The sequence below is a fragment of the Mytilus californianus genome, unplaced genomic scaffold, assembly GCF_021869535.1.
Source record: "Mytilus californianus isolate M0D057914Y unplaced genomic scaffold, xbMytCali1.0.p SCAF_13, whole genome shotgun sequence".
Classification (NCBI taxonomy): Eukaryota; Metazoa; Mollusca; class Bivalvia; order Mytilida; family Mytilidae; genus Mytilus; species Mytilus californianus.
In genome coordinates, this window is record NW_026262615.1 from 35,906,847 (window position 1) to 35,934,595 (window position 27,749).

At 33.4% G+C, this 27,749-nt stretch overlaps 1 protein-coding gene and 1 pseudogene across 1 annotated transcript; one reads left to right on the plus strand and one right to left on the minus strand.

Annotated features, from left to right (window-relative positions):
* Positions 1 to 929: 929 nt before the first annotated feature.
* LOC127723553 (mannose-P-dolichol utilization defect 1 protein-like) lies at positions 930 to 14,689 on the minus strand (annotated as a pseudogene).
* Positions 14,481 to 27,705, plus strand: LOC127723559 (D-beta-hydroxybutyrate dehydrogenase-like). Its single transcript, XM_052230235.1, has 4 exons — positions 14,481 to 14,531; positions 22,985 to 23,151; positions 27,033 to 27,160; positions 27,621 to 27,705. The coding sequence occupies exons 2-4, from the start codon at positions 23,003 to 23,005 to the stop codon at positions 27,656 to 27,658; spliced, it is 315 nt and encodes a 104-aa protein (XP_052086195.1). The 5' UTR covers positions 14,481 to 14,531; positions 22,985 to 23,002; the 3' UTR covers positions 27,659 to 27,705.
* Positions 27,706 to 27,749: the final 44 nt, after the last annotated feature.

Consider the following 27,749-nt stretch of genomic DNA (forward strand, 5'->3'; position numbering starts at 1 on the left):
CACAAAGAAAGATAACTCCAAATTTCAAAGAAGACTTTAAATATTTTTAGAAATGAAATGAAGGGTAAAAATTGCTTTAATTTATCAGTGGAAGGCAAAATTAAACATTGCATTGTATAAAGCATTGATTGTAGTTGATTCAACTATAATCATGGACAAAGGAAGATAACTCCAATTTTAAAAATGACTGGATATTTAGGGGAAAAAAAGAAAAAATTTAACAATTTTCCCATTTGTAAAGGGCATAACTCTAGAACAGTAAAAGTGACGGCACCAACATTCAAACTTGATCTGTGTTTTGTGGTAATAAGCATTGTGTATAAGTTTCATAACATTTGGTTGAGACAAACTTAAGTTAGAGAATGGAAACGAAAAATTTAGCAATTTTTCCATTTGTAAAGGAGCATAACTCTAGGACTGTAAAAGTGACGCCACCAAAATTCAAAGTTGATCTGTATTTTGTGGTAATAAGCATTGTGTATAAGTTTCATAACAAACTAAAGTTAGAGAACGGAAACCAACTTTGGGACGTACAGACGGACGGACGGACGGAGGGACGTACAGACGGACAAGGGTAAAACTTAATGCCCCCTCCGCTACGGTGGGGGCATAAAAAAAGTATACAAGACAAAAGTCAAAAATATTAATACTGTTATCAGTGAAACATGTATTTACATCTGAAGGATGTTATTGAATACATTTATATTATTTATAAATAAAGAGAAATTTCCGATTTTAATGTTCCATAAGACAACCTTACCTTTCCATTGAGTTATCACTGTGAAAACTCAATTAACTGAATAGAACTATGTTAAAATTTAATGCCATACACTTATGTAAGCCCTATTTCTTATAAGATGAAATCAAATAGTGCATATGCTGCTTATACATGTAACATCATTTTCATCAGGCAAAGTAAAACAATCGACTTGATATGCTATCATTTTTTTTATTTGAAAAAATAACACTTTATAACATGTCACCATAATTCATCAGCAGTAATAAAGTCTAGTCTGATAATTTTGTTTGTCTAACAAGTCTACATTTCATTGACATAATGTAAAATGAAGAGACTTATGGTTGAATAAATGTCTGGCCAACATTGAATCTGCTTCCTAACAAAAAATATCAACTGAAAATCAGGCTGACAAAAATAATATTCTTCAATTTATATGTGTTTCCAATGTTTTAAATCAAAGATTCATTAAATATATCTGACACATGATTTCTTGCAATGTATTAGAAATGTTCAATGTAAAATCTGCAAATTTGTTGTATAAACTATACCCTCATATATGCTGATATGTTATTTCCAAATATTTAAATATCTTTTTCATACTGTATGAAAATCCTACTGGATCAAAAGTTCAGACTATACTAACTTCTAAAGTGTGAAACAGATATATTTAAGAATACCACAACAAGTATCAATTGCAAAGAGAGTGCAAATATGTTTATCAAATGTTTGGTTAGGAGACATTGAAGTCATACAGTGAGTGATGTACACATTATTGTTAATGAGAACTGGCATTGTTTGTACACAATACAAAATAATTGATTCCATCCTAACTGAATTTATCAATTCTTCTGAACAGGCAGAGGGTGTTATGTTTTATGTATGTGATTAAACTTAACACTAATAAATGCATAAACATATAACCAATCAATCAATAATAAACAATAATCAATCAATCAATAATAAACAATAATCAATCAATCAATAATAAACAATAATCAATCAATCAATAATAAACAATAATCAAAATATATTTCAAAAATAACACCAACATGTCCAACAAGGCTTATTTTTGAACTTAGAATTGTATACATTAATATTAAGTTTGTTGTTTTCTGTTCATGTTAACACATATGTCAACATTGCATTAGTTTTATTGTGTTACTTCTTAAACACAGTGGACTTACATTATAACAATGACATATGTCCCTTATGTCAATAAATAGTGTAAAATAACAGTGATATATTTCCCTGTTTACAATAAATGGTAAATATGTGCCCAAAATTGTATTGCATAAAAGACAAAATGTTTCTAATCAGTTTTCTTCTTACTATTCCAGTAGTATAGGACTTGAGAAGTAATTATACCATTAAACAAACTAGACATAACATATGTCATAATGACGAGGTTGTCTCCTGTTTCCTGCATTGATGTGAATATTCTAGTGATGGATCCTGAGAGCAACATGAACACTGTTATGGCTGACAACTGACCAGTACTACCATTTCTATAATTAGCTACAATCTGAAGAAGCTACAAAATAAACACATATATGACAACTTTTATTTTGTTAAATCTAGATCTGTGCAAGTTGATTGAATTCTGCAATATACAAACAAGAAAAAAGGAAATAATAAACTGAGAAACTAAGGACTATATCATAGCAAGATTAATCAGTTAAGTTCTGAAGGTCCTATACTATATAGACACATACTGTAGCAAAAAAGCCTTTTATTTGTGGAATAGAACTTTTAGGAAAATAACCACTAATTCATAGCCCTATTATCTTCTATGTTAAATTCTGCACTTTCAAGCATTCATGGCTAACTTGTCTTTAATTCAAATAAAGCGACAGTCATTTCATGTCAAAGCTATACCTTTTCCAGACTTGTGCTGAGAAATTCAACAGGCATCCAGTTGCATATTACAGCAAATTGGTTATCAAAACAGGTTCTTTTGATCTAAGCAATGGGGCAAATATGCCCTCATATGTAATTTCATAAATTTAGTTGTTTTATTACTATACTATATATAACAGTAAATGTTGTGGTGAACCATTTGGGTCGGAAAATACCACCACAAAATTCAAGAGTAGGGAGGCAATACAAATCATGTTAATACACAGAACCCCGATCCAATCCTTCTTATGCTAAAAGAGTTCATTATTCCCTGTTTTATATCTGCTAAAAGCATTTTATTTTACTATAATTTCCTTTGATCTGCGAATATCTGCATCAAAAATAGATATCGGAGCACAGTGAATATCAGCATTAACAATAGTTATGGTCAAAATTAAAATTCCGCTGATTGTTTGAAATTTACTTTTAGGAACGCATTGAATGACGTCAGCGGTCTTCGGAATAACCTCAACTAACAGAAACATCTAGAAAGAAAAGTAAATCGAACCAACTAAAACACTAACATATTGGTGAGAACTTTTTTCTTTCAATTCTGAAATGGTTAACAAAAATATATCTATATAACAGGCTATTATTTGAACTTGGAATTATTTTCAATTATGGAATTTGCATAATTTCTTGTGCTTGAAATTTTTAATAAATTCCATTTTTATTTGGTATTATAATGTTTTGAGCGGTTCAGAACACTTCTCATACAATGTATTTTGTATAGATAGTGTTGTGCGCGGCACAGTTCATTCTATTGAAAATGTACTATCTTCTTTGTAATAGAAAGCGTTGTGCGCAGCACAGAACATTAAAGTCCAAATAAACATGGAATTTATTAAAAATTTCAAACACAAGAAATTATGCAAATTCCATAATTAAAAATAATTCCAAGTTTAAATAATAGCCTGTTATATATAGCTAGAATGTTGATTGAATATTGAGATTACAGAAAATCTAGTTATTTAAGAAAAACTTTAAAGACAAGTTTTACAGTGATCCCTATTCCATAAGCTTTTATTTGATACCAGAATTAACTAAATATTTTACTTATTGACAATGTAATGTGACAACTATTAGAAGAAACTATTTTGTTTAAAATATGTACTATTTTCTTGTATGCTTTTTTCTGACCAGGCCCGAATTAATGGTTCTTTACAATTGAACCAAATGAAAAAAAACATGTTGATGACATTAACCATCATTTCCAATATAATAACAAATAGAATCATAATAATAAAAAAAAATTGCATAAAAAGAATTAATTATACACAAATCTACCCCAAAGTTAAATAATTTTGGACGATTAGACACCATCTTGCCCCAAGCACTCCAAAAACGTTAACAACTATGCAACAATTATAAACTTCCATCTGTACTGCAAGATATGGATATGGTTAAAGACCACAAACACAGTTAGGTCATAGGCTAAAAGCATGTAAAGTACTATTTGAAACTTACCTTACTTAAATAGAGAATGAATATATTAACACTCTGGAATAAAGCTAGGATATCCATAAGTTATGGTAACAACTTACCTTTGTTAAACAGAGTACAAATATATTAACAGTCTGGAATAAAGCTAGGATATCCATAAGTTATGGTAACAACTTACCTTTGTTAAACAGAGTACAATAGTACAGAGCTTAACACAAAAATTTATGATAGAAGAGATGATTTTTCATTTCCTATCGTTAATTATCCATTTTTAGATGGTGATGTTCCCTTGTCACCATCTTATGGTGTTTATATATCTCAACTTGTACAAATCGCTCGTGTATGTAACAACGTATTAGATTTTAGCGAGAGAAATTTATATATTACTGAAAAATTATTACACCAGGGTTTTCGATATTATAAACTAGTCAAAACATTTACTAAATTTTATCATCGGTATAAGGACATCATTCGTAAATATAACTCAACATGCAGACATCTTATACGTTCGGTTATTTCACATCCAATCTTTTATGGTAATATACTTTACAAAGCACAAAAATGTCAGTATTCACCTCAAAAGCTAACAAAACCTTTAAACAGACTTATTAAGAAGGGATATAGTTACGATACTGTTGTCAGGTCATTAAAAATTGCATATTTTGGCTTTAATATTGATTCACTTATAGGGTCTTTGCATCGGAATTAAACATATTTATTCTAAAACCAGTTGTTGGCCTGACACGGGTTATGTTCTTCTCATATATTTTATGACGGTATAATACTAAACCCCTAACAGGAGGGATTGTGCCTGATATTCATATGATGAAGACATAATCTTTCAATCAGTGTAATTGAGGTCTGGAGCTGGCATGTCAGTAACTGCTAGTAGTCTGTTGTTATTTATGTATTATTGTTATTTTGTTTATTTTCTTTTGTTTCCTATTCTGACATCGGACTCGGACTTCTCTTAAACTGAGTTTTACTGTGCGTACTGTTGTAAGTTTGTTTTTTCTACATTGGCTAGAGGTATAAGGGGAGGGTTGAGATCTCAAAAAACATGTTTAACCACGCCGCATTTTTGCGCCTGTCCCAAGTCAGGAGCCTCTGGCCTTTGTTAGTCTTGTATCATTTTTAAATTTAGTTTCTTGTGTATAATTTGGAGTTTAGTATGACGTCCATTATCACTGAATTAGTATACATATTTGTTTAGGGGCCAGCTGAAGGACGCCTCCGGGTGCGGGAGTTTCTCGCTGCATTGAAGACCCATTGGTGGCCTTCGGCTGTTGTCTGTTCTATGGTCGGGTTGTTGTCTCTTTGACACATTCCCCATTTCCATTCTCAATTTTATTTACAAATATATTAACAGTCTGGAATAAAGCTAGGATATCCATAATTTATGGTAACAACTTACTTTTGTTAAACAGAGTACAAATACATGTATATTAACACTCTTGAATAAAGGTAGGATATTCATAAATTTTAATGGTGACAGCTTACCTTACTTAAACAGAGTAACAATATATTAACACTCTGGAATAAAGCTAGGATATTCATAAGTTATTGTGACAACTTACCTTACTTAAACAGAGTATAAATATATTAACACTCTGGAATAAAGCTAGAATATTCATTAGATACTAATGGTGACATTAAATAAGCCATGATTAAGGTGTACACAAATGTAAAACCAATAGATCCTATCAGATTCCCTCCATAAAATATCACTAAAGCTGCCACTGACACAGTCTGGATGGCTAAAAATAAACCCTCACCATAGGCACTGAAAAATAATGAGTTTACATAAGTATAAATATTATATTAAGCCTTTAATGATTGTTGCTTGCTTATTGCCCAATGGCAATTATTTCATGCAAATTCAGGACAAGAAATTATTTACAATTAATACAATAGGAAGATTCTGCGAGGTTGGACGGCAGGGATGCTTGGGCTAGAAGTTTAGACTGGCACTGGAAAACAATGGTATGTTTGATAATGGCAGCAATTTTGTCAACAACAGACATTTTTCAGACCTATCACAGACTAGTCGCAAGGGAACTTTAACAGCAGGCATTTAATTTGTTTTGATGCAACCATATTAACACTGTCTTGAAAACACCCATTGTTGTATGATGTCAAAGGAGCAAAATTATCGATTTCTATCCATCTGGTAAATCACGGTATTTCTTTGCAACAAATATAAAAATACTTGATACTACTAACTAAAGTCTTTCATTTGGATACATTTTTTTATCTATATGTTGAAAGGAGTAGGTTTAATAAGGCCCTTAAATGGCCCCTTTTTCTAGCTTCAATTTCAAATTAGGATTCATTAACTGATACCACAATGAATCATATCTATTATAATACATCGACTAGATAGGAAATATATCTTTTTAAAATGTATGTACTTGCGTTCTATTCATGAAGTCACCAATAGCACTCATTTTGATTTTCCACAAAAGTTCAATGAAATTGGGGAAAATTTCCATTGATTTTTTGGACAGGAAACATAGAGCACATGCTTCGACAAAAAAAGATCTTTTACCATAATGTTTGTTATAACATTTTAAATATCTGACTTGAATATTTAGTTTGTTGACGTCTGCGCTCTACAATGTATGTTTCCTAGGCCTTAATTTGGTAGAAATCCAGATGGTTTTGTCAAATTTTGCAAAAATCTCTATTTTTGACCTATTTGGGATGTAATAATCAACACTTTGAAATAAAACTTTGACAAAAAAAGTTCTATTCCACTTTGTCACATGTCTTTTATCAAATTTAAATAAAACACTTTTAATCTTGAAATATTGACCTTAATAATGGCCCTTACAGATCTTACCCCTCTATCTTACTTAAGTGTTTCCCGCAGAAGGTTTAGGCGTGGTATGGTGCCCTGCCCTTTTTAATTAAAAAAAATTGGCGCCATGCCCCTTTTCCGTCGTATTTTAGAACGCCCCGCCTTAATTTAATATTGGGTTGGCAATTCATCTTTTATAAAGACCATTTCGAGTTATTACCCTTGATGGCCGACATTTTATTAAAATTCGTAATTATGTTTGAACAGTTTTGAAGCGACAGAGGTAAACACACGATTCATGATTGAATCTAATAGGGACATCGATTTGTACCTCTACAAATTTGAAATGTCGACAATTTAAAAGTAACCAGGCGATCGTTTGAGTTATAATTTTAAGATATTTGGCACTTCTTTTGTGCATCTAAAAAGCAATACATTGCATATGCTCTTGGTCATGCAAAGTCCACTTTCAAACCACATCCTTAGAAAATCAGTCTCAGTGATCCAGTATTGAAGTTTATAACAAGTTACTGCTTGAAATGAGGCAGTTGCACAATGAACATAATCAAGATTCTATAAGCTGAGTCTAGAAGTGATAATTGTATTACAAAAAGAAATCGAATTAACAAACTGATATACATACATTGTATCTTTATTTCTTACCAATAAATATGAAACAATGATATATTCGATTAAATCCCTATCCATTACAGTGCCTTTATACATGTATCTATATAAAGAGTGCCCTATAAGTGTAGTCGTCCGTGCATAGGGTGGCCTTAAAGTGTAGTCAATCGCGCTAAGAGTACCCTCTGAGAAAAGAATTACCCTGCCCTTTTCAAAAGCTGCAGGAAACACTATTTCTTCTTAAACAACTACTTTTTCCAGATTTCTGGTTGGTGAAGTTAAACTTATACCATGACTTTCACTACCTGCATCCCACACCTTTTGGTAGTGGTGAATGATCAGGCCAAGTTTCATCACTGAACTTGATTTATGTTCCCTCAAATTGTTCACATCAATATGTTTACAAGCCTATGTTACATTTGCTGTGATGGTTTTTGAATGAACAAGAATAAAAAACTCACCTGAATGGAAAACTTTTCTGGAAACCATAGGAATAGTTTGCCGATATAGCAACTAATTCAAACAAGATACTTGACAAACTGATTCCCTGTCCACTCTTGGCCTTTACAATCTTTAGAATCTGTGGCAGTTTTACTGAAAAACAGAACAGTGAGGTCACTGAGGTTAAACTTCTCCAATCTTAGTCTGTATTATGTTTAAAATCTGTGGCAGTTTTACTGAATCAAAGAGCTGAAAGCTCTGAGGAAAAATGACGCCATTGGCTCTAATATTGGGATATTTTTGATGCAAGTCTTGATTATCAATGATTATTACATAATTTACCTACTGAATCTTAGGAGACTTTTCAGTTCATGGTAGGTAGGCTGACTGACAATAGAATAGATATGAATTGTTTTCAATGTCTATGGCTTTTGTATTTGTTTGTCAAGATATATATATATGTGTGAAGTGAAGATTACTACTGGTTGTTCTTTTGTACAAAGAAATAGATCAAGACTACCTGAACGATCTACAATATTCAAAGTAATATGTGAATTTGTTTCTTGCAATTTCATTATTCTTAGTCAAGGATACATTAACAGACTATCCCCTTCTTTGTAGAATTATTTAACAAAATGATTATGAAGAGCCTGTAGTAAGCAAGCTCTTATATCCCACATAGTCCTTATCTAAGAGATAAGTTACAAGTGACCTAGTGACATTGTTATTTCTGTTACTTGAAGCATGACCCATTTCTGTAGATTTAGACAATAGTATTGTTATACTAGTTTGACAATTACAAACATAGTGACACCATTTATACACTATCATGACTATTGGTGGCTTACAAGAAAATATAAGAAATATATTAATAATATAAACAAGAAAATAAGAGAGACAAAAAAGACTGGACTAAGCCACTGGACTATATATAAAGTGCTCCATTACTAATCCTCAGAGGAGCTGGTAATCTATACTAAGAAAAGAAAGATGTTGAGGACTTAGCCAGGGCGAGCAAAATTTGGAGACTTAGGAACAACAGAGTAGATGTGGGGACACCACATATATAGGCCAATCTGACCTATTTGCTGCCACCTATTAAAATTAATGCCTAGGGTGGAAATTAAACCCATGTGCATTTTATCTGTTGTTCTTTCTCTATATATATATATGATATATATTAAATGCAAAAAATGCAGCTGTAAGGGAGGTACCATTTGATTTTTCTGGGGGAGGGTAGGATGACAAATTTTGTCCTGCAATTTTTTTTTAGTTGTAATCTCTGTCCTGCCTTTTTATTTTACACTCTCTTTGGTCCTGCTTTTTTTTTTATTAGTTTATCCTGACTTTTTTTACATAAATTGACATCTTTTCTTTTTTTTTTTTTGCCAAGTTGCTCATCCTGATTTTTTTTTTATCCTAGCCCCCCCCCCCCCCCCATAAAAATCAAATGGTAGCTCCCTAATGTAAATATGGTAATTTACATCATTATAGCCTCATTTTTTAATAAGGACATAGCTAGGACGTGTATTATATAACTCTGAAAGCAATACAATCCCTTAATAAATACTAATTTATATCTTATGTTAAACAATAATAACAAAATAGTGATTATTTCTAAGTATGCAGTAACAAGAATGTGTATTTTAAGTAAACAAACATCAATGAACGACCACGTGTTTTTACTCCTGTGCTTGAATTATAGAACAACCCATCAGCTTTATTTACACCAATTTTTGCTAAGACAGACGGTTAAACATGTCTGTTTACATTATAAGTTTTATAAACAATTATTTGTTGTTATGACTTATGTATGCATGGAAATATGATGAAGATAACATTGATTTTTACCGTAAAAAATTGAATACACAACATTCCAGAGATGTACACACCAAACACATCCTACATTTGTAACCATGGATGGTAATGTATAGTTATATAAACAGTAAATGTAATTGAATAAGCTACCCGAAACAATAAATAATTTTCAAATTCATGGGGGTCACGCAAATTGTGTCAGCTTTTGTTTTGATGGAAAAATGTAAACATTGGAATCTGCCATTTTGACGTAGAAACAAACTTATTTTCAATCTTGGATTGAAGGACATTGTGTGCACAGTGCCAGCATATCATGCATAATCTGTCATGTAAAAATATATTTTTTAATTTGTTTTCTACACTTACTATTCTATGTTTAAGTTGATTTAATGTTTTAATTTTCAACAGAACAGAACATTGTTCTCAAAGACGACGAAGAAAAAAAAAAAGAGGTGGCCCTGTTTATGGGCGTAAACATTTTACATACGGGTTCTTTTTGTGTCGACAGATTGTGTCTGCAGCTATAATTTTGTAAACAAAATACATACACACCATGTTGGTATAACCGTATTACTAATTTTCGATTCTTAAAAACTTCGTCAATCTTGATAAAAAAACATTATCTTTCGTATGGATATCAAGATGATTCCGATTATTATTCTTTTAATGATTTTAAAGTTCAACTGACAAGAAAGATTGACATTCTTTCAAGAACTATTTTGTATAGCAATTGGTGATCATTTGTATGTAAAAAGTCCAAAACCATAACAAAACAGATATTATGATTTTTTTACGGATTGTAAAGACATGCACATAAAAGCGAAAGCTCATATAAATATGAAAAATATACCAAAGGGATAGCTCAAAATACCATTTAATAACAATAAACATATGGACAGGTTAAGAATGAAATTCTGTATAGTACATAAGTATGTAAAATACGGAACCGAGTTCGGAAAGCGGCTTGGAAGCGGTAAATGACTTCTGGTCAGCGGTATAGGAAAATTGACTGTGTCATTTTCCAAAAACAGAACAGTGAGGTTAGTGAGGTTAAACTTCTCCAATCTTAGCCTGTTTTCTGTTTACAATCTGTGGCAGTTTTACCGAAAAAAAAACAGAACTGTCTGAACAGTATAGTTAAACTTCTCCAATCTTAGCCAACAAGACAACAAATCACAATTGTGGGAGTACATGCATATTCTTAATCCAATGATAATCATACTACTTAAAGGTTAATAGAGTAATATACAACGATAAATACTGTAATGTCTCACATGACATCTCGTGGCCTAATCTTCTCCAAGCTGTGAAACAAAGACCTTTAAAAGTCTTTTGTTTTAACTTGGACTACAGGGAACAACTATTGAATATTGATGGGAGCCATCACAGAGGGCCGAGCAGTAGGTAAATAAGTAAATGTTGATGCAATCAGAGTTATTCCAAAAACAATGTATATATATACAAGGGTGTTTAATTCAACTAACCTTATACCCTGATAAAAAATGTACAATTTCCTTTCATATACCTGACACACCTTCAAATAGTGGTGAATAATCATGTCAAGTTTCATCCCTGATCTCCAAGAGATTTGAAGGTTAAACATTGTTAAAGAGCAGAAACAATTGTCTTACATATGCACAGAGATGGTGAAGTTAAAAAACATTTAGACCATGACTTTCACTATCTGCATCCCACACTTTTTGGTAGTGGTGAATAATCATGCCAAGTTTCATCACTGAACTCAATTAAACATTGTTAAAGACAGGACAAGCTGAGGATTGTTGGCATTCCCGGGAATGTCCTAATTACATTTAATCTATTATCACTTTTTAGTCATTGTTAGTTGTAAAGCTCTCTTTATTAACCATTCAAAAAGCTAAATCATTTGTAGGCTTGGGACAATTTAAATCAACTTCAAATCCTAGAGAACCTAATACATGTAATATATCGTATAGTTGTAGAACACCATTTTTTCACCTCTACATAAAATTGAGAATGGAAATGGGGAATGTGTCTTTTCTGGATTTATTTTTTTTAGTTACTGTCTTTTAGGCAGATCATACCACACCTCTCCTATCATTTGTAAAAATAAATGTCCCTTCTAAGGTGGCTTGAGGTTCTGTAAAATGTAAAGATTAAACTTATTTGATTGTCATCTTACCAAGAATTGAACCTAAAATGATACCAAACCCAAGACACTTGCTGATAACAACCTTGGCACAAGCACCTGAAAATAACAAAGTTAACTTATATTATACTACAACTAACTTATCTAGATTATACAGTGTTTGCCTTTATTTCAGACTTAAAATGTAACTGTATACATGGTATATACACAACAAAAATTGTGTACTCACAATGTCATGCTTCATATACAAATTTGTTTAGGCTTCAATTCATCCTCTACAACTTGTTCATCTAATTGACTTTTAGCTCTTCAACATTATTAACAGAAAATATCAACACAATCAGTCCCTTATAACAAAACATCAGAAAGTCTGTTGAAAAGGAGAAAATGCTCATCAACCTGACAAAACAGGTTCAGTTTGCAAACTAGAAGATTTATAACAATGCTATTGGTAAACATGGTAAACTACTTTTCAAGAAAATGAATAAGTTGCTAGATTCATCCCCTTGAAAATCAGCATCTTCCAAGGGCTCAAACTCAGTATGTAGAAAAGTTGTTGCCATTTATGTTATCATTTGCACTTTGCAATATTTTCTTTGAATCCAAAAAATCCAAAAAATATTTTTTGCACAGTAAAACTACATAAAATGAACTACATGTATGGCAGTGGCTAATTTGCCAGCGCCAGTTATACCACTGTTGCCCTCATTTAATACCTTTGGATCTTCATGTATAGCAATATAACTATCTTACTCAGGATGTTGTTTTAGTACAAAGCAAGAAATATTCACCTCACTCATTATTTTGATCCTAAATATGCATAAATAGTTCCAACTGGATGTCAAGCAGCCAATAAATAAAGGCAACAGTAGTATACCGCTGTTCAATAGTCATAATTTGATTAAGCAAAAACAAATCTGGGTAACGAACTAAAACCGAGGGAAACACATCAACTATAAGAGGAAACAATGGAACAACAGAAACACTGAACTACAACAATAAACAATCATTACCATACATTGAAAACAATTATCAAATATCTTTCAGGGGCATTTTTTTGGATACATACACATATTTTATCGTATTCAACATGTGTCATTTACCTAACTAACATACTTCCTCTTGTAAAACTGCATCTGCTATGCTTCGTAAATATATATATGGATTTAAATGAAAATTCACACAGACAAAGCTTTCTTGAAGAAAATAACCAAGATTAACTAAACCACAGTGTGACAAGAACGTCTGATATGGTACAGGCACTTATAAATCAAATTATATGCATTAGCATGATCATAATGATTAGAGCATCTGTTGCTCCTCATTTTTCTTTGAAATAACCCAGTTATAACATGTACATAAAAATGTGATAAATTGTACAACTTCTTAATCTCACAATTTAAAAAAGAAATTATACAGCTCACTTCACTTGTAGAGCACTCGCCTCAAAAAAACTCTTCCAAGAAATATATAAAAACAAAAATATTTTGCTCGCTCGCCCCATATTTTTTGGAGCTTTTGTCCAAAGAACTATTAATCAAATTAGTGTGACCCAATGGCTATTTTGCCAGCGCCTGCAATACAGAGAATTTGTTATTTTGCTAGTTCATTGTTAAGTCGAGTGAATTTTATTATTTACTTTTTGAAAAGTACTACGAAAATGTGCATTGTCAACATGAAAGAATCAAATTATCACTCATATTGTTGAATAAGATAACAGAAACAGTATTTTAGATACATATAACTATTACAAACATTTATCAGTCAAAGTGAAAATAAGACTTAGTCATGTTTGTAAAAGGAAATAAAAATAAAAATATTGAGCATCCATTTGTAGCAATGAAATCATATGAAAACATGTAGTTGAAATTACTTCTAAAATCAGTCAAAGTCTTATGCTATATGTATGCATAAGAATAAAATCTCTGAGTTTTTAACTATATCACACATGTAGTAAAAAATAAAAGTTAAAAATCTCATTGCATATAAATTTGATAAAACATGATACAATCTAACAAAATCAAAAATGTTTAAATTAAATATGCATTTGAAATAATAGCCAGTTCTTTGAATTGCATATCTGTCATTTTTGTCTGTGAACAAAATTGTTTTTAGTGCAAACTAGCATAGTTTTTATTTTGCAAGTGCTGGTAAAATAGCCACTGCCTAAAATTATACCCCATTTAGAGTATTATACCCAAAACGGGATATTATGACCCATGTAGGAGATAATCCCCAACCTGTTAAAGCTTTTGAAACAGATCCATTTCAAATCAAGTTATATTCTAATAAAGTTAAAATTAAAGGCCATATTTTGCAAAAAGCGAATCTTCTATTTTTGTAGTGATACCAAGGATTTGTATAGTAAGATATCCTTGGTGATACACCCACATAACATGTCATCATGATCATGGCACATGTGTTGAACTTGGTTTTGATGAACCTTAATTTGTTGAATTCCCATCAATGATGTACAAAACCAAAGAAAGGTCTTGTACAATATTAGAAAAGTCTTATTCATATGTTTCGTGATGTCTTTGTCGGAGATTTATTCGTGTCCGACCAAAGTTTGTTTACGTTTTATAGAATACAAGGGTCCAAACTCCACAACAGAACTTGCAGGTGTTGTTTTAATTGAGGTATAGTTTCCATTTAGCATTTACACATAGAAAGGGATATTTCATAACGATTTACCATCAAAGAAATTAAAGTCTACAAAGTATTTATCAAAGCACGGCTGTGGTACAAGTATCTGAACAGCTTTTTCAAGCATTGTTGAGTTGTCATCCGCCATAGTTGTTTTAATAGAAAAGGAAATGTACGTCGGTCGTCGACGTTTTCAAGTTCCGGAATTTGTATAGTTTGACAGTGGGACAATAAGAAATCCAATAAGAGTGCACTTATTTATGTGAATATATTCTGCGTGTATTTATATTTAGAAAAAACATTTAAATAAGTTACAAAGGTTCCATAATAAAGAAAATTTAAAATGAAAAATATCTTTAACATGGAAAATAACAATAAAAAAATGTACTCCAAGTCCACTATAAGATTGTGTTGGAACGAACTAGAACACACGAATAAAACATAATATAGCAATATTATCATAGCAATATTATCGACCACAAATGTATATTCTACACAAAACTGATTCATTTGTTTTATCTTGTAGAGGATAATGATAGCATATGTCATCAGATTGAATATGTACTGTTATTCAATATACTAATAAGGAGCTTATTCAGTCTTTTCATCATTAATGTACGTGTTACAGAACCAATTTGAAAACGCCCGGCTAAGTTTATCAATAATGTTCTTCTGGTTATCTTTCAAACATTGAACAGTTCTTCTTTGTAGTTATAATCCTCACACAACGAAGATTCGGAGGGTATAATTTTGACCCGTCCGTTAGTCCGTCCGTATGCCAGTTCGTCTGTCAGCCTTTCCGTCTGTCAGCCTTGTTACACGTGTGGAAATACGACTATACTTGACGAAGTGGTTGAAATGATTTTATACAAAAGTAATATAAGTATTTACGGTGCAACTGAAATACTATTGAAATCAACTTCGACAGGAAGCTCATCACATTATTTGTTTTCGCTATGCTTGCTCTATCCATTTTTTGTCGGATCCTCTTCAAACTTGGATTAAGGCTTTCACTCTTCAAATGATTGATGAGTTTGATAAACAAATTAAAAAAAATACAGGACCTTTTTTTTGGGGAGGACCCATCTTTTTTTGTCGCCATCTAATGTTGCTAGCGTCTTTATTTTTGTCTGATTCTTTTTTTCCAAATTTGATTGGATGTTTTCACGAACAAAACCCGCATATGAGTTCAATAGTAAAAGAAAATCTGGAATGGGGACAATTTTTTCGGGAGGGAACTAGTATATTAAATCGTGTTGCCATGCATGCTAGCGCCTTCATTTTGTGTCGAGTCTACTTTAAAGTTGGACTAAGGTTTCCACTCATAAAAACCATTGATGAGTTTGATAATCAGAAAAGTCTGAAAAAAAAACTTTTTGGGAGGGGACACAAATATAACCTATATTATATCTTGTCACCTGGATAAAACCTTCATTTCTCATCAGATCCCTTTCAGATTTGTTCAAAGTTTCCAATCAGCAAAATCTCAAATGAGTTTGATGATCAGAAAATCTGAAATAGGACCATTTAACGGAAGTTAAATTCTGGTCTCGGGGACAGATCCTTCACTTTTCATGAGATTCTCTACACATTCGGATAAAGATTTTCACTAATCTAAACAACAGAAACTGAACGTTTAATAACAAAAACACAGTGCAATGTGGAACTATTTTTCTGTAGCAATACTTTCAAAAATATGCCTTATCAGTTATGTTGGGATCGGACAGGAATATGAGCTTGCACATGGCACCGTTCGTGTTACTCATGTAAGTACAAACCCGGTGATAAGTCTAATTCAGTAGGTCACATTCAAGGGAATAAGTCAGGATTGTGGTTACAATAATCGGGACATATCCGTCGTCATCTGTGAAACAGATATTCCATAACGGCCAACCAACTCGTGATGCCGTCCGTAAAATTTTCGAAGGGACTATTTCAACTTCACCACTTGGAACTCTTGGTTGAATAGCTATCTTTAAAGTAACAACCCTCTATCAAGGAAATCATGAAAGTTTTGGAATATCGTATCAACTGGGAGATATATAATACTCTATATGCAGGTACTGCTGGAATGTTGTTACATAGAAATAAAAAGTTCACAATTGGGAAGCTGATATCATCTTTTTTTGTTCTCAACCAACCCTCATTGTCAATTTATAGATGTAAGTCAAGACATAGAGCAGACGTAACTGTATCTGTTGTATCCTTGATTTCAAGTTTGATGGGATAGAAACGTTCAACATAGTCACCAAACTTTGAATTATTTTGTGAGAGGACGTCATTTATATAGCGGAAAGTTTAGTTAAAGGATAATGCTAGCTCATTTTCTTCCTAAGAATCTCCTTTGCTTATAAGCTACGTATGAAAAAATGAACAAATCGACAAGAAGAGGAGCACAGTTGGTTCCCAGGAGAAATTCCTATTGTTTTTTGAAAAACACGTCCTCCAAACGTAACAAATATGTTGTCAATCACGAAATCAAGTATCTTGATAATTTCAAATTCAGAGAATTTTTGTTTGATCAGCGCGCCTAAGACCAGATATTTGTATGATGTATCTATGTTGGCCATTCTTTTTTATGAAACAAAGCATGACCAATTCGTTCAATTTGTCTTTTAGTTTGGAATAGGGAATGCTTGTGTAAAGGGTAGAAAAATCAAATGTTCTAATACTATTGCAAGAGGATTTAATGCCCGAAGATACTTATATTGTATGTACTCTAACATATCTTCCGACTTTTAGGGTATCCACATCTGATTCACGCCGTCCCCAGAGTAAGTAGTTTCACAGTAACTTTGAAGCCCGGCATTGCTATAAGACGTACCACGGTACTTTTCTATCCCAAATTCTTGTATTTAATTTTGATGTTATATTTGTTGTTCTCGTCGGATTTTGTCAAATGTCTTAACGTCTTTTCTGTTATATTCGTGTGTTATGGTAAAGATAATTAATCACCCCCTTCATTTATTAGATTTTAGTTTGGTTCAACGAAATTTATACGATATATTTGGTTTACAGTTTGATTTAGAAGAAACACCGACATAGCTAGATAATACAATTAATTATCTAATTACTAGCACAATTCGATATTAATAAGTATTGTAATTTTCATTGTTATTAATAAATGTAATGTCAGTACTACAAGTCTAATCTTGAATCAATCCTAATCCTATCTTATTTTTGGGAATTATTTTTACAATTTCAAATGTGACGTCACTTTGTGTATTTTTTTATAATTTCAAATGTGACGTCACTTTGTGTGTTTTTTTATAATTTCAAATGTGACATCACTTTGTGCGTTGAGGCTTTGGCTAACTCGGCTGTGTATTTTTATGTGTTGGATTAAGTTGTTTTATGTAATGTATCCGTTTTTATTCTGTAGTGAGTCCCCACTTCGGTTTTATCATGTATATCTATTATATAGTCATTTTATAAAATTTACTGTTTGCAAAATTATAAATTATTCTAAATAATAAGGATGTTCTTGTCCCAGGCAGAAAACCCTGGCCGTGTTAGGCGCAAGTTTGGAAGTTTTGGTCCTCGGTGCTCTTCAGCTTTGTACTTGTTTTGGCTTTCAAACTTTTTTCATCTGAGCGTCACTGGTTGGTCTTGTGTGGACGAGACGCACGTCTGGCGTATTAAATTTTAAGCCTAGTACCTTTTGTTAGCTATTATTCGTGCGTTTGTTTGTCCTATATGTTCTCCCATTTATTTGTATTGTGGTCCTGTCATGTGATGTTGTCGTTTTGGTGTTGTGTTTGACGTTGCCATAAAAGCGGGAGGTTTGGAATGCCACAAAACCAGGTTCAACCCACCATTTTTTTCTTAAAATGTCCTGTACCAAGTCAGGAAAATGGCCATTGTTATACTATAGTTCGTTTCTCTGTGTGTTACATTTTAATGTTGTGTTTTTGTTGTGTCGTTGTTCTCCTCTTATATTTGATGCGTTTCCCTCAGTTTTAGTTTGTAACCCGGATTTGTTTTTATCTCTATCGTTCTATGAGTTTCAAACAGCGGTATACTACTGTTGCCTTTATTTGATTGCTGATAACATTGATGTTAACAATTTGAAAAGATGTTTCCGGTTGCACTTGGATTAATTGATTGATTGATTGGTGTTTAACGCCACTTTCAACATTATTATGCTATGTTCACCGATATGCCACGTGCGGGATTCGAACTCACTACCTCAGTGTTGCTTTTTGTCCCCCGCGTAACGCGTTGCGGGGGACATGGAAATATCGTCTGTCCATCCGTCCGTCCGTCCGTCCGGTTTTGTTAGCGCTCTCACAGGTACAATTCTTGCCAGATTTTTATAAAACTTATACTATAGGTTAAAATTAGCAATATCTCGGACAAGTTCTATAATGGTGGCCGATCGACTTTTTCAAAAAGAGTCATGCCCTTGGAAATATTAAAAAATATGGAAAATGGCCTCGTTAGCGCTCTCACGGGTACAATTTTTTATAAAACTTATAGTATACTATAAGTAATGCCCTTGAAGGTCTGTTTGAAATGTTTAGTATACAATAAACAAACAAAAATTTGTCCCCCGCGCACGCTTTTTGTTTATAAATTGTTTTGAAGAATAAAAAAAAAAAGTTTTTTTTTAGTTATTACCCCTGTATAGATAAAATATGTGCAACGCGGGGGACATTGGAACTCTGTTCTTTTATAAGGATAGTGATACAGTAGTTCGACTACGTAGACCACTCGTCCACCGAGGCCCCGTTTGCCCTTGGAAGACCCAGCAATATAATGTTGTTTGTAAGGACACTGATGTAATTTAATTCTTTTATCAAGCAGTTTATGTAATTTGATTTACACACAAAAACGATGTTGTTTGGAGCTTTATCTACGAGTACAACAACATATATTTGTCATGGAGGTAGGACAGATGCTTATCAACATTTAGGTCTTTGAAGATCAAATTACAAATTAAACTTAAAGCCCAAACGTCCATCTAAATGTACCTTCATCAGACATACTACTGTAAACATTGATATACTGGGAATCCAACTACAAATTAAAAGTACGCTGTAAGCATCGATTTCTATAAGATTCTAAAAGAAAATTGAAAATCGCATTAGGTCAAATTTACCGAAAGGTCTTGCGAAGTAGCTTTTAGAAAAATTACGTATAAAGAAGAAAAATATTTAGTCAAAATATATTGACTAATTCATTATAATTACATTAGTATGGAAGTTTCATCCGATTACGCAATTTTGTTGGCCGAGGTATTCCAAACGGTACATTTCATTTCCGTATTAATTGCAAGATCTTTTTGTAATTTTATAAGTTGTAAAAGCGTTGATCGGGCTCACTTTTTCCCGCTCTTCATACACAATATGCTTCGGTCAACGCTTTTACTACCCAATTATAGTACAAAAAGAAGCATTATTATATTATCTAATGGGATGGGAGGATGATACACTCGGGGACTGAAAATCTACCATTAGAAGAAACGACACAGTAGTATTTTTGTAAATGTATGTAGTCCTGAGCTGATAACAAATTCTTATGAAAGGAACAATTCGTTGTATGTATTTTCCAGAACGTATATGATTGCACACGCAAGATGTTTATAGAGCAAGAAGAATATAATTTATTTGGTAGGAACAAGACTGATCAACACATATCAGATGTTATTATATGATTAAAAAAATTCTCTTTTCTCATTGGCTAAAAGCATATTATGAAGTCTTCTTTGATAAAACGTTAAATTCACCGCGGAAAGAACCACAAGAGGTTAAAATAAGATTTGGAACATCTAACGTGTATCTAAATATATATATTCAAAGGCAACATTAATGACGTCTATTTATGACGTCATGCACATTTTCGATTTTTCTTTCCTTCTAATTTTCGGTATATTTTTTTCTGCTCTTCTTGTTTTAGATGTATTTGTTTAGTACTTTTGATTGAATATTTCAGCTTATGAAAGTTAGCAACTGCCAAAGCAGATGATATATTTAGTATAAAAACAAGGAGCAGTTTGAAAAGTATCTTGAGCAAATACTAGAAAATTGGAGAAGGATACAAAGTCATATAATAAAACAATTGTTGACTTTTGATTTCAGTTGATACAATGATTTATCAACCCCCGAGATATGACATTCACACTCGGCTTCGCCTCAGTTGACAATGTTTTCTCGGGGTAACAATCTGCTCTATCACCATCTCAGCTATGTGTTATTCATATAATATTTCATAAAAGGTTAGCCATGCGTTTCTCAAACTTTTCATGACGTCTTCATACTGAATCCGTTTGATTTGTCCTGATTGATACTCTAGCCATGGTTTATCTATTAGTTGTAATTGGATTTGAACTAGCTATCTGTAACTGCAAGTACTCTTATTTATTGTTTATCGTTGGTTTATGTCTGTCATATTTGTTTTTTCGTAAATTGTTTAATTTGTTATAAGTTAGACCGTTAGTTTCTTGTTTGAATTGATTCACATTTTTAATGTCGGGGCCTTTTATAGCCGACTATACGGTATGGGTTTTTGCCTATACCACGGTTCTTTCGTCCGATATTCCTATACCACAGTCCTTTCGTCTGATATGCATATACCACGGTCCTTTCGTCTGATATGCCCATACCACGGTCCTTTCGTCCGATATGCCTATACCACAGTCCTTTCGTCTGATATGCCTATACCACGGTCCCTTCGTCTGATATGCCTATACCACAGTCCTTTCGTTTGATATGCCTATATCACAGTCATTTCGTCCGATATGCCTATACCACGTCCTTTCGTCCGATATGCCTATACCACGGTCCTTTCGTCTGGTATGCCCATACCACAGTCCTTTCGTCCGATATGCCTATACCACGGTCCTTTCGTCCGATATGCCTATACCACAGTCCTTTCGTCTGATATGCCTATACCACGGTCCTTTCGTCTGATATGCCTATACCACGGTCCTTTCGTCTGATATGCCTTTACCACGGTCCTTTCGTCCGATAGGCCTATACCACAGTCCTTTCTTCTGATATGCCTATACCACGGTCCTTTCGTCTGATATGCCTATACCACGGTCCTTTCGTTGGTGCAATGATTTAGTAAATACACGGCATTTCATTTTATTTGGTTTAATAAGAAAAATGATAGATAGACTACAGCATCACCAAAAATACACAGAAAAAAAACCTGAATGAAGCTCACTATACGAGCAAATACATCTGTGTCCTCAAACCAAAACCAATTACACAAATCTCGACCTAAATTGAAGAAGGTCACAAGTCTCATCGACTTGTTTTCCTACAGAATCCAGTATATTACTATTAGTCTACTCGACCTATGCTCCAGCAATTACACCAGTCTTCTCGACCTTTACTCAAGCAAATACTTCTGGCCCCTCGTCCTATGCTCCCGCAAATACTCCTAGCTTCTCGACCTATGCTCCAACAAACACTCCTGGCTCCTCGACATATGCTCCAGAAAATACTTTTGGCTCCTTGATCTAAGTTCCAGCAAATACTCCTGGCTCCTCGACCTATGTTCCAGCAAATACTCCTGGATGGCTCCTCGATCTAATCTCCAGCAATTACACCAGTCTACTTGTCCTTCACTCTAGCAAATGCTCCTGGCTCCTCGTCCTATGCTCCCGCAAATACTCCTGGCTCCTCGACCTATGCTAAAAACTAGTTTTTCTCAGTTGAATTGTTTCATATTTTTCATGTCGGGGTCTTTTATAGCCGACTATACGGTATGTGTTTTTCTCATTGTTGAAGGCTGTACAGTTGCCTATAGCTGCTTACATCTACTTTATTTGAAATTTGGTGGATAGTTGTCTCATTGGCAATCATACCTCATCTCCTTATTTCTATACACATGTCTCCTCGAACTGTACTCAAGTAATAACATCAATATCCTCGACTCATGCTCCAGCAAGTACACAAGTGTCCTTGATTAATGCTCCATTAAATACACAAGTCTACTTGACTTATACTCCAGCAGGTAAATAGTCTGCTCGGATTATACTCAGGCAACTACATCAGTCTACTTGAACTGAAATATAGCAAATAAACCAGTCTCCTCGAGCTGAAATATAGCAAATAAACCAGTCTCCTCGAGCTGAAATATAGCAAATACACCAGTGTCATCGATCTGTACTCCAGCAAATACACTATACTCGATATATACTCCAACAAGTAAAAAAGTTGCCTTGATCTACGCTCCAACAAATACACCAGTGTCTTCGACTTTAATCCAGATCAGTCTCTTCAACTTATGATCCAGACAGTACATTGTACATCAGTCTCATCGACTTATACACCATAGATGATCAGCACGGACATTTTTTATAGTTCCAAAACAGGTGAAATGCATTTTATTTACATTTCGACAATTTTCTAAATATAAATGAGATGATGCATTAATTAACATATGAACAATAACAATTAATGATATTATAATTTATAACGTTTTCTTTGTACAGTGACTTCTAAACAGAAGCATGGAGAACAAAGCAGCCGTTGTTACGGGTTCCACCAGTGATATAGGGTTAGGAATAGCTCATCATCTGGCAGCAAAAGGATGTCATATAGTTTTGACTGGGCTTCGAGTACAAGGAATTATCGATAATCTCGTAAAGGAATTCAAAAAGTAATTAATTAATGTATACAGTCCGCCAAAAGTTAAGCACCACCTAAATATAACTGGCAATATTTTTATAACTATTGCGAAAAAAATATTTATGTTTGGTGTTATGAATTGCCTATAACATACACTAAGAAAATTCATTACGACCTAAAAAAATAAACTCCGATCAACACGCCAAGCAATTTTTACTAAAGGTCATCTGCACTTTTTCGAATACACTGTTTCGATGCCTTTAAATCATCTTCCTACTGCCCCGCGTACAGGTGAAATTTGACCTTCACCAAGCCACTGTGAAATATGGCAAGGGGTAAGTTATATGTGACTGAACCTTGACAAGCAATTGACATGTCAAATGGCGGTAGGAGCACTAGTTGCATAGGTAGCCATTTCAATGTTAAACACACCGTCATTGTCAGATTTTTACAACGTCATGTTGACACAGGAACTGTAAATGATAGACCAAGGTCCGGAAGATCCCGTTAAACTACCGATCGTGATGACAGACTCATTATTGGTTGCGCTAAAGCCAACCCATTTACTCCTGCCCCACAACTTAGACACCACTGGCGTCAAGATGGTCATGTTAGTGTTCGAACATTGGTCCGTCGACTTCATAGAGGCTACCTAACAGCACGTCGTGTTGTCAAGAGACCTTCCCTAACAGCCAGGCACCGTATAATAAGGTTTCAAAGGGCTAATGACCATCGACGCTGGAACATGAGAAGCTGGCAAAATGTTCATTGGTCAAATTAGAGTCAGTTTCTGTTACGACCAATAGACGGCAGAATACGAGTTTGCCGTGGAAATAAAACTGCTAATGACCAAAACAACATTTGCCCAACGACTGCATACGTTGCTGGTGGTGTTGCAGCATGGGGTTTTTTTCTCATACTGTTGTAAGGTGGGTATGCATATTCTGCAGGGTAACATGAACGGACAGACACACAGGGATTTGGTGCTTAGAAACATTGTAGTCCCTCATTTAGATAATCCTCCACTTGCTTCAAGATCCTTGTGCATGTACGACAATACTAGACCACATAGGACAAGGAGTGTAACCGAGTACAAAGATTACAAAGAGCAAGAAGCCATTGACACTATTTTTGGCCTTCCATGTCTCCAGACATGAACCCTATCGAACATGTCTGGGATGCCATTGGCAGAAATCTCAATCGCAGAGATCCACCTTTGCAAAATCTTAGCGATTTAAGAAGCGCAATTGTTGCTGAATGGAATAAATTTGCTCAACTAAAGTTTAGAAGGCTTGTACAGAGTGTGAGACTCCGTGTTATGGAATTGTACCGGAAGAGGGGGTGTTACACATCCTGTTGACTCAAATATTGACATTAAATTTGCCGAACATACCAACGATTATTTGTAGAGACTTTTAATGATATTTGGTGATTAATTATTGTAAAAAAATAAAATCACAGTAAAACTTAAATTCCGTTTCTGATTTGTGTAATTTTCATTATTTCTATGAACGCAAATTTCAAATGGATAGAACCTGCATACGTGAACAAACTTAAGTCTACGGTTTGTTTATGGTATATGTTAACAAAATTGCTACATGAATATTTTCTCTTTTTCGAGGATTAACTGATTTTTTTAAATGAAAAAAATTTCGATGCAATAAAAATAGGTGGTGCTTAACTTTTGGCGGACTGTATATATTACAAATATAGATTTTTTTCGTCTTCAAGTAATTGTTCCACTACTAAACTGTCTATTCTACTTACCAGTACACTTTGTACAATCAAAAACCCGGTAATAAATTGTTCAAATAAGGCCTTTGAAAATAGTGGAATTAATTACTTTTGGAGTGTCAAAAATTCGTTGGAAGTACTTGATAAATTGCATGCTTACATTGGTGATTTCGAATCTGTTCAAAGTTTTGATTTTTCTACCCTATATACCACTTTGCTTCATAATCTCATTAACAAAAAATTCACACACCTAATTAAATGGGCATTTAAAAGGTCAGAATGCGAATATATATGTTCAAACTCTTTTAGGTTATTTTTTAGTAACAGCAAACAAAAGAACTATGTCAATTGGACCAGCTTTGATACGATAACTGCACTTGAATTTTTACTAGATAATATTTTTGTTCGCTACGGAGATTCCGTATATCGTCAAGTTATCGGAATTTCAGTGGGGACTAACTGTGCACTACTTATTGCGGACCTGTTTCTGTATTGTTATGAGTTACAATTTGTGACTAAAATCAGCAAAGACCCATCGAAACAACATCTGATACAAAAATTTAATACCACTTTTAGATATTTGGATGATAATTATATTGGCTCTCAATAATGACGACTTCAGTATGTACACTAAAGAGATTTATCCTGCTGAACTTTTAAATAAAGCTAATACTAACAATGAACACTGCCCTTTCCTGGATCTTGATATCTATATCTTTAACGGAAAGCTTAATACCAAAATTTACGATAAAAGAGATGATTGTTCAATTCCTATCGTTAATTATTCATTTTTAGATGGTGATGTTCCCTTGTCATTATCTTATGGTGTTTATATATCTCAACTTGTTCGATTCGCTCCTGTATGTAACAACGTATTTGATTTATACGAAAGAAATCTCTGTATTACTGAAAAATTATAACACCAGGGTTTTCGATATCACAAAGTAGTCAAAATATTTACTAAATTTAATCATCGGTATAAGGACATCATTCGTAAATATAAATCAACATGCAGACATCTTATACGTTCAGGTATTTCACATCCAATCTTTTATGGTAATATTCTATACAAAGCACAAAAATGTCGTCATTCACCTCAAAAGCTAAACCTTTAAACAGACTTATTCAGAAGGGATATAATTACGATACTGTTGTCAGGTCATTAAAGATGGCATATTTTGGAATTAATATTGATTCACTCATAGGGTCTTTGCATCGGAAATAAACACATTTATTCTAAAACCAGTTGTTGCCATGATACGGGTTATGTTCTTCTCTTATATTTTATGATGGTATGATACTAAACCCCTAACGAGAGTGATTGTGCTTGATTTTCATATGATGAAGACATAATCTTTCACTCAGTTTAATTGAGGTCTGGGGCTAGCTTACATGTCAGTAACTGCTAGTAGTCCTTTGTTAATTTATGTATCATTGTCATTTTGCTTAGTTTCTTCTGTTACCTATTCTGACATCGGACTTGGACTTCTTTTAAACTGAGTTTTACTGTGCGTATTGCTGTGTGTTTGTTTATTCTACATTGGCTAGATGTATAGGGGGCGGGTTGAGATCTCACAAAACATGTTTAACCCCGCCGCAATTTTTTGCGCCTGTCCCAAGTCAGGAGCCTCTGGCCTTTGTTAGTCTTGTATGTTTTTTTTTTTTAATTTTAGTTCATTCATATGTTTCGGAGTTTAGTGTGACGTCCATTTTCACTGAACTAGTACACATTTTTGTTTAGGGACCAGCTGAAGCCCGCCTCCGGGTACGGGATTTTCTCGCTGTGTTGAAGACCCATTGGTGGCCTTGGGCTGTTTTCCGGTCTTTGGTCGGGTTGTTGTCTCTTTGACACATTCCCCCTTTCCATTCTCAATTTTATATTACTCAATATCATGGAAATCTAATTCCAATTCGACTCATTTAACTCGTAGTTGGATGTAGTTTTACTCTTTATACGAAATTATTTTGTTGTTGAATACAATTGTTCAGATCTGTATGATGATTATGATGATGATGAAAAACAGTTCGTAATTAATAACGTCATTAATAAATAAACTGATAATTTTCAGTGTTTGGTGTACCAACTGAGTTATTTACTACTTAACAAATATAAATATAATTTATTGCTTATGGAATGGTCAAAAACTAACCTTTTATTTCTTGAGTTTTTGTTTCCAGGCAATATGCAACAATCAAAGTAAATTATGTACCATGTGATTTACTTAAACCTGAAGAGATATCAGAATTTTGTAAAGCTGTGAAAAACTTATATCCTGACGGAATTGATATTCTGGTTAATAATGCTGGTAAGTACGTTATAGTTCAACCAAACACTCTCATTATAGAAAGTGCATTTGTCCAATCTGAAATCAATTGCCAAATATTCACTTGAAGAGATTTCCAAAAACTAAGCAGTATAGGTTAAAATATATATTTAAGAATTTGCATTAAAAAATTTAGTGCATATGTTATTCCTTTGGTGTAACAAATTACTTTGACCTTTGATTGGTTTATAGAAATATACTCTTAAATGCAACATAAGGTTTAATATTTATTTTTTTTGTGATAGCTTTTAACGTTTGATTACTTTATGTTTGATTAAAACTTTTCATTAATATTTAGAATTATATGTTTTCTGAATCACATTATCCATAGTATAGTTCATTAGGTACATCTTATGCTGATGGCAACTAATTGCTATAAAGGCCTCTTTGAAGTATCACAGGCGATCTACATATAGTCTGGTATTCTGCTTTCATCTTATAGGTATACAGTATACTGCTCCTATAGAAGATTATCCGTAAGATAAATGGGACATGATGATAGGGATAACGATGACGGCACCATTTCTTTTAATTAAAGAATGTGTTGCTGATATTAAGCGGAAAGGTGCGT